Source organism: Pezoporus flaviventris, unplaced genomic scaffold, assembly GCF_033815535.1.
Source record: "Pezoporus flaviventris isolate CSIRO_AGI_PZ_B2104156 unplaced genomic scaffold, CSIRO_AGI_Pfla_v1 ptg000007l, whole genome shotgun sequence".
Taxonomy (NCBI): domain Eukaryota; kingdom Metazoa; phylum Chordata; class Aves; order Psittaciformes; family Psittacidae; genus Pezoporus; species Pezoporus flaviventris.
The window spans coordinates 38146063-38159423 of NW_026892555.1; the positions used below are offsets into that span (position 1 = coordinate 38146063).

At 38.1% G+C, this 13361-nt stretch overlaps 1 protein-coding gene across 2 annotated transcripts in view; it reads left to right on the forward strand.

Annotated features, from left to right (window-relative positions):
• The window catches only part of TOX (thymocyte selection associated high mobility group box), a 226057-nt gene extending 213484 nt beyond the window's left edge, over positions 1-12573 (forward strand). For both annotated transcript variants that reach the window (XM_061448433.1, XM_061448432.1), the window contains exons 8-9: positions 8837-8988; positions 10274-12573. In XM_061448433.1, the coding sequence (XP_061304417.1) occupies positions 8837-8988; positions 10274-10310 (189 nt within the window). In that variant the 3' untranslated portion in view covers positions 10311-12573. The remainder of the gene's footprint in view (positions 1-8836; positions 8989-10273) is intronic.
• Positions 12574-13361: the final 788 nt, after the last annotated feature.

A 13361-nucleotide genomic window follows, 5' to 3' on the forward strand; every position in this document is an offset into this window, starting at 1 on the left:
TTTAAGTAGAAGTGCATCCATCTGCATATGTGGGAGCATCCTGAAATAGAAGTGAAATGTTAATCTTCAGGACACACATTTTACAAACAAAAGGCAGGAATGTCTAGGAAAAGATCTGATTGCAGCTTGTGCTGTTACCCTTGTGCTGACTGTGATATGGAATAGTCAGAGGGAACATAAAGCAACACAGGTTGTGTTAAACATGACTGATAAAGTGAACACAAGTATGTTAGTTTCTGCTGCTTTCATAATTACATTTTGCTAGGTAGGTATACTGGAAATAAGTGGGTTGTACCCAGTATCCCAATATGATGGTGCTTTTTTTTTTCTTCATTCTCAATGGTTTAGTTGATTCTCAATACATTTCCTAGGAGTTCTGAATGAAGGCAGGCCAAGCATAATATTGTGACTTTTGGGCCCAGGCCTATGGAGGGTTAGAGCCGATTAACTTTGCTAACCTCCTGAGAGAAGATTTCCTTTTGTATTGGATGAGCCCTGACTATCAGTAATAAGATCTTGCCTTGCAAAGAGGCTGTAGAATTAAATTATTTTTTTTTAATGGAGTTGCAAGAATCTACAGAATTTGTATACACAAAACTTGTCAGTTCTGGTTGATAATAAATAGTCATGAACTTGCTGCATGTTTTGAATATCTCTATAAATTCACCTTTGCTAACAAGGCATTTGCATTTGCTTTCCAAGCTGGAAACATTTCATCTCAAGACTGGTCTTTAGAGAACGGAATACCTGAGCACCAAACATAGCTGGGAGAACAATTTAATGGGGAAAGAAATTTTTCAAAGCAGGACAAAGGCAAAAAAAAAGAAAAAAAGATTTTCAAATCTGGGCTGATAAATTCAGCTGTTTGGAAGGTGAACCAAGGTTCAGTACTCATGGTGATATATTTTTTTTCAGTCTTTGATCTTAGTCCTGAAAGTGATTTGGAGTAATCAGACAAGAAGGAAAACTTGTATTTTTCCTGGTCCAGTTTATTTTTCACAATCAGAGTAAATACTTATCAGACTTATGACCACAAAAATGTGGAGTCTTTCACTGTCATGTATTCCTGAAGGTTTTCCTATTGGTTAGAAATCCAGTGTCCTGGTGAGAGTGTCCTGGGAGAGCGCATGCTCAAGTCTCAGAGAAACCCAGGAATTAACCGCAAACCTAGACAGCTGGAATTAGCCAGGGAAAATCCTAGACAGGTGAGCCAGGAGGGTCTGTCTGGGGCTTCTAAACCTGATACAATCCTGGTTGAATCTGAAGGGTCAGGGCAATGAGAAACAAAGCAATGGACTCAATGCAGTACCCTGCTTCATTTACCAAACATGGCAGATGACATTTGTGACAGAAGCCTGTTTAAATTGTATAGTTATATTTCACCGAGTTTTTATTAGAGATCCAGTCTTCCAACTTCAGATTGTTTGACAAGTTCAGTGTCACTTGTACATTACTTGTCCAGTGCAGAGTTATTGAAGATAAAACCCCTTATATGTTTTCCAGAATCACTGATAGGCATAATTTACTCAACAGATTTTAAAATCTAGATTTATGGAATTTATAGTACAGTAGGGGCTAGCAAAAGATGTAATGCAGATGTTAGATAATTGCATATGTATACATACATCATTATTGTATGAATCCAAACACTTAGGTGCTATTCCAAACCATCACATACTACAAAAAAGGTAAGATAATATGAATCTTCTGATGCTTTATTTTACCATATTGCACGCTTGTAGCATATGGTGTGCACATCAATGGCTTGAGAGTAATTTCACTCATCTGTGAGATGTGTGGCATGCAATTATTTCTAACTTAAGAGAAAGGGCACTAGGTTGTATAATAGAGGTGTAGAAGTCATATGTAGACCCGTACTATGATGAGTCTTCCTTTGCTAAGAATAAGTACAGTAAAGCAAAAAATGGTGTATCACTGTGTTCCTGCTCTCCACTATTAATCTCCTGAAAGGTTAGGTTAAATACCAGTTTATATTCCTTAGTCAGAAAGGCTGATGCTCATAATGAAGATACCATGGTGAGATATTTCTGAGCTTCACTCAAGGTGGCAGGTGCTTAGAACGTGCTGAAATGCTACACTGCCAATCTTAACTACATTTCTCTTTAAGCACTGTGAAACATCTGCCAGACAGTTTATACTTCTTATACTCCTCCTTTTGTTTTAAAGTAATATAACCTTTGACCTTTGGAAAAACTATGTAATTTCACTTTGGAATGTTTGTAAATTTGTTTGTTTGTTTGTTTGTTTGTTTTAGCACACAAAAGTTTACAGAGTTTGAGAATTTATTTTAAATGTAATCCATTTCCTTTCAAGAGTGATGTTGGTAAAGTCAAAGCAAAAAGTAAGTCAAATTTTAGGGCAACAGGCATACTACACCATGATTTGCCATGCTAGAATAGCACAGTGGTATCCTCTCTAGTCTCTTAGGTTTGCCTCTTTCTAGTCATACTCAAGCTATATTAGAAAACACTATCCCTGTGATTTTGTACTGCATTAGAGCAAGCAAGACAGGTTGGACACCAAATGGCAAAGAGCAAGAAGTCAAGAAACTGTAACCTGAGCCTCTTACTGGCTCAGTTTTCTAAGGACTCTTCTCTCTGCTCAAAACACTGCTTATCACAGAGTGAGTTAAGAGGAAAAGGCATAGTGGAAAAAGAAGCAAGCCCTCCAAATGATGGAGAAGCATAGAATCAACAGCAATGAAGACAAACAAAAGGCACCAACCTGTGTGTGTGGCCCATGGTGAGGAAGAAGGAAGGTCTCTAGATGCAGGGCTCCAGTCTGCAGCAGCACAGTGTAGACCCTGCTATTCTGCTACATAAAAAGATAGCCGAGAAGAATGGGAGACTATGTGGTCTGTTAAACCAGAAGCAATAGTTGTATTTATTTCAACTTTTTTTTCACTTCCCCCTCCCTCAGCTGTTTCATTTCCTCCATGCTGAATGCGTGGCCACCCTAAGCCTTTTCCAGACTCCAAAAGGAATCTAGTTTGTGTAAGCAGAACAGAAACTAATTAACATCCCACTCCCTACAACATGACTTACAACAGGAGAGATTTTCCTTTTCGGAAGCCTCACTACTGCTCATACCAAACAGACTAATACACTTTAAGAAGAAATTAGGTAAATTTTCTCATGTCACACTACAGCATGAAGCATAATAGGGACAAGGGAAGGGTCAGTGTGCCAACAGCTTCCTAGCAGTCTACTGCAGGCATTCACAGACTCACCTGGCTGGGCACCACCATTGCACAGACAGCTGTGCTGCAGACCTGTTAGAAGCAGTAATCACAGCTACCACCAGTGGTGAGTTGTCATTTCTTTCCTTTTTTTTTGTGACATCTAGCTTTGAAATAGTTAGTGGCTTACTAGTGGGATGCTCAGTGGTAACAGGCTCAAGAAATCCCTGCTCTCTACAGATCTCCTGCCTTAACACTGTAGCTTGGGGAGATTTGGTCACTCATTTTTTCCAGTCACAGAAGAATAGTTTCTTATCCTGAAGAGCATCTTGTAGTATGTCTGAAGTACAGCCAGCTCGAAGAAAAATCACATAAAGAACCAGGTTCCAGTCCTGGAAAGCAGAAACACAGTTCTCCAAAGCCACTGTGCGTGAAATCCACAAATTATTCTTCTGTGCGTAACTTTGAGAAGGAACTGATAAGTGCTGACCTGGGGAGACAGTTCTGCCCCCACTGCTACCAGGACAATGAGCTGATCTTCATCAGCTCCACAGGGAACAGCATGTCCTCCACTGCCTGCATGTGTGCAGCTGCCAAACCAAGAGAGACTGCCAGCTGGAGAAAGGCAGTCTCCTCCACGAGTCCACAAAAAGTACAGAGCATCAAGAAGATCAGAAAGGTTGGTAGCCAAAGATCCTCAGTGACTGCACAATTTCCATCATTTTAAAAATCAATTAGTTCTGTGGAGTATACAGCAATGCATCCAAATTGTTCTGAAAGGCACAAGGCAAAGTAATGTTTAAGTATTAGCATTTTGGTCATATGCCTAGAATTGGTAAATACTTTTTAATTTGTTTTGAACAATCTCCTCTATTTTGAGTTATCTAAACATTTTTTTGGATTTTTTTTCTGGAAAGTAGACTATTTTGTCTCTTTTCGTGCCTGTTCCAAAACAATTAATTAATAAATTAAATAATGAGCACTACTGTAGACCTTCGAGGTACTTGTTTACAGTGTTAATCCTTTGCACTGTAAGAAATGACTGTTTAGTTCTATTCTCAATCTATTCTCAATTAGATCCCGATTGTTATTATATTTAACTTCTAATTCTGAATTATGCTATGTTTTTCTTAAATATTATTAAAGGGAGCCACATTAAAGTTTTACTTTGTGAAAGTCTAAATCCATCGTGTGGCAGTTTTTCTTTCATCCACTTTTGATACACTGAAAGAAACACAGTAGAAGAGTATGATTTTTCTTTAATTAAATGCTCATGTGAGCATTTTATCAGTGTATTATTTTTAACCTGATAAAAGAGTTGCTTCTCTCCAGTCTATTTCTTAGGTTTGACATGATGTTTAGTTTTTTCTTAGTTGGGATCAGATAGTCTGAATCTTAACACTTGTCATTCAAATCAGCACAATTTCTCCAATGATCAGGCTAAAATGGTGTCTGAAGTTGCAACCTGTTTTCTGTTTCAAAGTTGTTGCTTCCTTTCTCTACTCAGACAATTTTGCTTCTTTCTGAGTGTACCCCTCTGTGCAGCCTGTTGTACTGTGCTGTTTTGTGTGGGGAGTGACGAGACTGAGGATTCATTCCCTCCCAGATACACCCAGTCCTTGTTAAGGAAGCCTTTTATGTAGCCCTGCTGGAAGCATCTCCTTCCCTGTTCAAAATCCTTCACCCAAGCATTGGGTGGGATGGGAAGTCCTGTTACAATCTCTGTCCCACATCAGTTCATAGGTAGAGCAAGCAAAACTAGATTCTTAATGCCTAGTAGTCATGGCTGCAAGTGTATGCATAACAAAGTAGAAGATTAATGTATGTCACATCTTTTTTTTTTTTTTTTTAAATAATAACTCATTTAGTCTACTTCTAGGTATTTCTTTTCCTTTAGAAAATAAATGTATACTGCAAGATGATTGCATAGCCTGCCAAAAGTAATAGCCTCATTTTTTCTGGTATGTATTATATATAGTAAACTCAGGGACCTGCTGTATTTGTCCAGATTTTTCCTCTTTTTTTGTTAAGCTTTGTCTTCGAATGAGGTCAAGAGAAAAAAAAATCATTAATATCTGTCAACTTCCTTTATAACCTTAAGGAAAAATCTTTCTATGATATCACACAGACAGATTTTCAATTTCCTTGTGTAATAAACAGATGCTTTAGGATTTGGATGTAATTTAAAGGTTTAAAATATCACATTGAGATTGATGAATAAATCAGTTGTGAAGACAAAAACATTGATGCCTGTTGAAAATACCTCTCCAGACAGGCAGGAAATGAAATTAGTTCCCAGTAAAGTGTGGAGATGAGGATCACTGTTTAGTTCTGCTGCAGGCTTTTTAGGACTTGCTACAGTGGCACAACGAAACTGCTAGGGCTACAGAAATCTAATTAAAAAGCAAATGTCCCTCCTGACATCGAATTAATCTTTATCAAGTTCCCTATTTTTATTTCAATCTGGAACAAGAAAATGAAGTTTAAAATTCTAGGCATGTTGCAAAACAGTTGGTGATTTTCTCTTGGGCATTACGATGCAAAAACATTCAGCATTGTTTAATTAGACCTCGAAGCACTCATTTTCTGAGCACTTTTTATTTCATCATTGTTTGTTAAGGGCTTACATAAATAATACAAATATATTTACTACAAGTCTGGTACAAGGCTGTCTCCCTCTGTTGTACCTATCTCAATTTCCAGAGCTCTTATGTTGGTGAAAATGCTGTAGTAATTATTGCTTACATCTTAAACATCACCATGCTTTATCAGTCCTTCATATTGAGTTTGGGTTTCATAAATTACTTTGCCTTAGAAGCACACTTCCCAGCACCCACATTGCTGGTATTCTTGTAGCCCTCAACCCCAGAGGGACTGCTGAGCTCAGCTGCTTCGGAACTGCAGCCTGGCTCAGATACCTCTGCACCACATTAAAATCTAGCGTGTGAGCATGTCCTAAGAAAGAGGCTCCAATCCCAGACAGTTATAAACTAAACAGCCTTGCCAGGTGCAAGATGAAAGTGTTGTTACCCCTTAATTTGCAGATAGGAGAATTAAGTTTGGATCCGTGGTCCCAACTTTAATATGAGAGGTATCAATTCAGTCCAAGTGTATGTGCATGCATGCTTCCCTGGAAGACAGCCAAAGCAATTTGGCTGTGGTCATACAGAAAACCTGAAAAAATATAAGTCCCCACTCAGTTCGAAGCTGGCATTTAAACTACAGGACCATCCTCCAGCATCTAAGCTATTCATTTATTTCATTTAGGACAAGAGGGAATGGCTTTAAACTGAAAGAGGGTATATTTAGATTAGACATGAGGAAGAAATTCTTTACTGTGAGGGTGGTGAGACACTGGAACAGGTTGCCCAGAGAAGTTGTGGATGCCCCATCCCTGGAAGTGTTCAAGGATAGACTAAATGGGACTTCGAGCAACCTGGTCTAGTGAAAGGCATCCCTGCCTATGGCAAGGGACTTGGAATTAGATGATCTTTAAGGTCCTTTCCAACCTAAACCATTCTGTGATTCTATGATTCTATTATTTGCCCTAAGTCCAGAAGAAATGAAATGGATATTGCATTGATGGTCTCTTCCTCTGATTTGAGGGAACTGTCTCTTCCTGCTGCATGCTCACTTGCATGCTTTGCTACAGCACTGCTGGAGCTGCTGGTCCCATACAGTGTTTTTCTCATATATGATTGTTTCATGAAGACATAAGAGATAGCTCAAGGGCATTTCTACCAAAGGTAAACCTGATTGCCTGAAGGTGGGATGTGTTTCTGCGGTTAGTTTACTCTTACAGCTAAATTAGAAAGTCCTTATGGGGGATGTTTTGTATAAAAATGATGATGGTGATCTACAAAACCAATTTTTCTGCCTTCTAATTACATGGTCCTCCAATTAAAGTCTTTGGGAAGTCTGCTCAATTACAGTTTCCTTTGGATCTGTTGCAGGCATGGGGGTTGTTTTAGCAGCCTGATGTGCAGCTTTGGAGCCTGGTGAAAAAACAGTGTACAATCACCACGGGTGGTTTTATTGTACTTTATTAGCTGGGCAGTGTATAATTTACATGACAACTAGATGCAGAATTCAGCTGTGGAATTGCCCACAACTGTTTCTTGGAGTCATCAAGGACAAAGTGAGGCTTCAAAGAGCTGAAGTGCATACTGAAGTGTGACTTGGGATATACTCCATATGGGAGATAATATGGAAGAAAATGGCACTCATTTATGGCCACAATCCAAGATCAGGATAAGTGGAATAGGTTGATGTGGCAGGGCAGAACACCCTCAGGACCTCTGGGAAAGATCCGGAGTATAATGCACCAGAAAGAGGGATTTGAAGAAGGAACTGACATGCTATACTTGAAGGAAGTTCATTTCTGTGGATGGAGGGGCAGGCAAAAACCGAGAATACTCATTTCTATTGATTAAAGATAGTGTGGCTGATTTGTTAAACCTGCAGAAAAGAAAAAAAAACAGCTCTCCACAAAATTCCTGTCCCAGTGGAAGCTGTGTGCAAGAAGTGATCACAGATATGATGTCATAATTGCATAATGAGCTACAATTTAAAACTAAAAGCTGTGAGCTTCAATTCAGTCTATTCTCTATGTGGACACTGGCCAGGCAGAAGGGGTTTTCAAACTAAGTATCTCAATTCAGGTTCAGTTTCTGATTTAGCAGCTACATATCCACATAACTTGAGTGGGAATTGTATGCCCTTCCCCAGGAAGGAGTTTGGTCTGTTTTTTTTTCAGCAGTCACTGATTGCTTTCATACAGCATTCCCATACTTTTACCCAATATAGTTCTTCTAACTCTACAGGAATATACATTTACACAGGGTGAACCAGATACATTAGCCTTGAAATTTCAATTGTTCTCCTGGTTTTGAAACACAATATTTAAACATCCTCATATATCAAAAGAGCTAAAAATTATTATGACTTCACATGACAGAGATTTCAGGGAGAAGGTTAGATGTCTCTTTGTAACTTCCACTTTTTTTTCTCAGCTTCTTAGTTTCAAAAAGCAAGTTATTCTGTGCTACTTTCGCTGCATTAGTCCAACAACTGTTAAAAGGCTTTGGTTGAATTTCTGTTTAGTTGAGAGAGAAGTACAAATAAAAGAAGCAGCAGATGGTCCCTTTGTGACTGAATGAAGAAAAAGGGGTTTGAGAACAATATGTGAATAGGTGTAGTCTAATAAAACAGTCAGCCACCTGCTGCCTCCATCCTTCTAAAGGATTCTGTTGCATATTCTGGGAATTAACGACTAGTGTGTATCCTTACATTTAATCTAAATGGAAGCTCTAAGGAGCAAACAGGGGTTTTTGCCCCAATGCTGATTGAGTTGTTCTCTTGGTTTTGAATTGTTTCTGCCCTGTCCCTTTTAGTTCCTTCCTGTGACTCTACTAGGTAACAACAGTTTGGCAGTGTTTCATTTCTCAAATCAAAGAACGATTTAAAACCTTAGAAAACACCAACATGTTTTTTCCTATTTGAGGTTTGATGACCTAAAGTACACCTGGAAAAGGAATTATTCTACAGTTTCACAGTATGCATATTTTGTTTTTTTTTAATGTACCCAAACTCTTGCTTGGTTTCCATACATTGTAATGTACTTGCTTTCTCCTCTAGGGATTTACTCTTCAACCTGATTATCAGAATATCATCAATCCAACATCAACAGCTGCACAAGTTGTTACCCAAGCAATGGAGTATGTTCGTTCAGGGTGCAGAAATCCTCCAGCACAGACTGTGGACTGGAATAATGACTACTGCAGTAATGGGTAAGCAGCCAGTGAATGCCACCTTGTGTTGAGCAACGTTCATGACACAAGTATCTGGTAAACTTTGGAAACAACTTTGTTGCCTGTTTCCCTACAGGATTTCAGAAGTGCATCTGTGAATGTACTGTATTTATTCAGCAGTTAGACTGTTGTGGGACAACAAGTTTTCAATACATGCACTTATTAGATATTTTTGTCACTTTATCACAGCACATACACACTTTCGTCTTAGAGAACTTCCGTTCTTTAGAAAATCAGAACTGAAATCTTGAGGGAGAAGGTACAGGAAAGAAGTTTTAAGATCACTATGTCCTATCTGAGAGGCAAATGGCATGAACTATTTTCTCCAAATACTCCGTTGCTGAGGAGAGCTTGCTGCCAGTGAAAACAACTAGTTTGGGTCGTGAAAACAACTAGTTCGGGTCATGAAAACCCATCAGTGAGATGCAGGGGTGATGTATGTGGTACAAGATACATGAGAATCACATAACTGTAACCAGAAACAAAACACCATGCCTGCAAGAGCTGTACCATAAGGTTAGTAGCCCCTTCAAACCCCTAGCTCTTCTGCAACATGGGTTTTCTGGAGCCATGTTGCTGTCCACAGAACTGCAGGGAACCATTTAAGACTCTGAACAGAAGGTATCTTTTGAGTTTTAAATAATAGATGTTGTGCCTTGTGAACAGGCTGACCAGCCTGACCTCTCCTTGACCTTGGCATGAATCACCAAGGCAAAGGCAGATAAAAGCTCTTAGTTGCGACCAAATCGTCAAATTAGGGCAGAGAAATGAACACAAACACATGCCTACCCAACGCATTTTGGCTGTCTGTATGAGTGAATAAAATAGGCCAGAGATATCAGCGCCTGGCACCTATGTGTATGTAACTAAGCTTTCATGACCTCTAAGGAAAGTGGCCACATCGTATTAGGGTGCTTATGGAATATTGTTCCAAGATCTGTGCTGAACCCTCAGCTGTACCTGTCTATGCAGTACATGAGAGAGGGACCATCAGTGCTACCGATGTGCTAAAGCAGGTGATGTCAAACCAGAGCTTAAGCCCACGTCCCAGTCCTGTGTAGTTTAGAGCCAGATGTTGATCTTTGGGTTGCTACATGCCACTTTGGCACTAGGATTTTTCTTACTATTACCATGGTCATGCAGCCAGTGATATGCTTGGAATTAATGACCTGTGGTAGAGATATGGGTTTTTTTGGAAGAATAGGACTAAAATATCGGAAAAAGAAATTTAAAATCACATTTGTTCTTTTTTCTTTTTGAACAGGGGCATGCAGAGGGACAAAGCACTCTACCTTACCTGAAAATCTGAAACACCTCTCCTTTCCACTGAGGAATGCAGGGAAGTCTTTTCATCATGGATTGCTTTATGCAGTCAAGGCAGTTCTGCATTTTACTAGGAAATACAAGTTGCTAAGCACTTAGGACTATTTGAGCTTGTGGGTCCCCCACTCTGGAAAAAATAGTCATGCTTCTTTCCTTTTCTTTTTTTTTTTTCCTCTTTTTCTTACCCGTTTTTTTCTCTTTCTTTCTCCTCTGCATCCCTACCCTGAGATCCTTTAACGGACATTGCTTTTCTTCTTCCCTGAAGGAAGGGAACTTGGACCATTCAGATTTTATGTTGGTTTTTTGCTGTGAAGTGCTGCGATAGTAACTGCCTTAGCAACTGTAGATGTCTCAGATAAAAGTCCTGGATTTTCCATTGGTTTTTCATAATGGGTGTTTATATGAAACTACTAAAGACTTTTTAAATGGCTTGATGTAGCAGTCATAGCAAGTTTGTAAATAGCATCTATGTTACACTCTCCTAGAGTATAAAATGTGAATGTTTTTGTAGCTAATTGTAATTGAAACTGGCTCATTCCAGTTTATTGATTTCACAATAAGGGTTAAATTGGCAAACATTCATATTTTTACTTCATTTTTAAACAACTGACTAATAGTTCTATATTTTCAAAGTGTCTGGAGAAAAAAAAAAACTAAAATATTCCCAAATTATATTAATTAAAAATATTGGCTTTATCTCATGAAATAAACACAAAAAAAAAAAAAATAAAGGACAGAAACTAATGTTGATAAAGAGCAAACACATTTATTTTGTACTGCCTAAAAAAGGCTTTTTTTTTAAAAAAGAAAATCACTTTATGTGTACTGGTTAGTAAACGTCATTTAAGTCCTTTCATGTATAAAACTGCCAAATGCTTACCTGATATTTTATTAGATGCAAAACCAGATTGGAGACAGCTAAATTATAACCTTTACATATGGCTATGTATTATTGTTTCTTCATACTGTGTCTGTATTTAATCTTTTTTATGGAACCTGTTGCGCCTATTTATGAAATAATAAATATAGGTGTTTGTAAGTAAATTTGTTAGCATTTTAAAGAGGTTTCTTTGATGCTTTAACGTTTGCTGGCACAAATTGTTCACAACTGATGTGAATACTTTATTTAGTTTTTACAGTGACATATACAACACCAAACCTGCTTTACTGGCAGAAAATGAAGGTAACCAATACTTATTTCTCTATTTCTTTGGTTGTTAAGGAAAAAGAAAAAAATATATTTTAAGTCATTCCCTTTTTAAAGCATTGTAGCAGAAAGTTGCCCAAATCTGAGGCTTGAACCAACAAAACTAACTGAATAAAGCTGCATAATGCTGCTTCTTGGAACTTCATCAGTTTTGGTTAATTAGTCAAGTGGAATAAAAATATTGCCAACAGAAATATTACCAAATATGCTTCAGCCATTTTATTATACATGCAAAAGGTCCTACAGAGTTGTAGGGACTGTAGCACAAATAAAGTGAAAGGTAAGTTCAACAGCCACAGGGAAAGGGTTAAAAAAATCCAAAAGAAGGTATTTTCGTCAAAATTTTGGATCAGGGATAGCTCTGAAAATATATTTCAGAAGGATTTCATCCCAGATGCCTGTCGAGTTAATGGAGAGTACCATGGATTTGTATTTTCTGTGTGAAATAAAGCAAGCAACTTGGATAAAATACACATTATGCAATGCCATTGATTTTTCTTTAAAAACAAAACAGAAACAAAGGCATGCTTGTTTTTGAATGATTTCAGGCAATGTACAATCAGAATCACTTGGCATGTAATAACTAATAAATAATGCAGATCAGATGTGATTACTCAAATGACTGTAGCTGAGAGCTCTAATTTTCCTGTCTTGAAACTGTATGAGAACTCGTGATTAAATTCACAGTTTATTGTTTGTCTGTTTAGTACTTTAGAAATATATCAGCACTACTAATTACCCAATGTCTTCTATTTATTATATTATAGTAAACTACATTTTCCACTCATATTAATTTTAAAGCAAGAAGATAATTACTGAGGATGAGAAAAATCAGCTTTGATTTTGAAAGGCAGTTTTCCTTTTTCTGTTATGGAAAAGAACTGTGTTATCTTCATTTCTTTTAGAGCAGGTGCACAGTCACATAAAGTTGTTAATTTCGGTATCCAATCAGAGTTCAAAATACAAGAAAACTTTAATGTAAATAAAAAAATACATCATGAATAAAATACTTATTCTGTATGAACATCTGGCTAGTTGGTGTCCCTCAGTCTGTAAGAAGGGAAACCTTTGGTGTGTTTACCATGCAGCACCTTACCCATCCACTGCTTTGAGTGTGGTTCTGTACCTGGACTCTGTTGGGATGGGACAGCTATGCTGGAAGAGCAGCCCTTTTGGCCAGGGTTATACTGAAGCCACTTTGTTCCAAAGGAAGGATCCAACTTCAATGCATAAACATCAGTTCTTCTTGTCTGACCTTGGGAAAAAGCAATGGTTGCCAGCAAAGGGCAGCTGCTACTTTGGTTTCAGCTGTGCGTTGATATACACAAGTTGTCAATAGATGTAGTCTAGAAAGTTGAGATCTTTCTGTAAGCAGGTGAAACTCCACTGGAGTTCATGAAGATATTCCCCGTCCTTCGCTAAAGCTCTGTGGCTTAGGCCACAATAACACATACACCAAAGTCACTGGTTGTAAGTTGCCATCTGTCATAATGATGATAGCACACAGGAACAAAACAACCTACACATTGAAGCAACACAGTACAGCAAGTAAATAAGATAAAGACATCTGTCAAAGTGATAGAAACAAAGGGAAATAATGTCTTCCATCAACTGAATTTTTAATTGTTTTTGTTTTAAAGTGCTAGGCAAAATGCAAGGTTAGCAACATACACACTGCAAAATGTAAATCCCATTTGCTTTCACCAAGGTAAGCAGAGGTTTTGAAAAGGAAAGGCTGTTCAAATTTGATGCTGCTCTCAGTGTGCCACATTCTGGCAATGCGAGTCCAGGTCTATCACCAAATTCACAGAGGTTAGAGCAG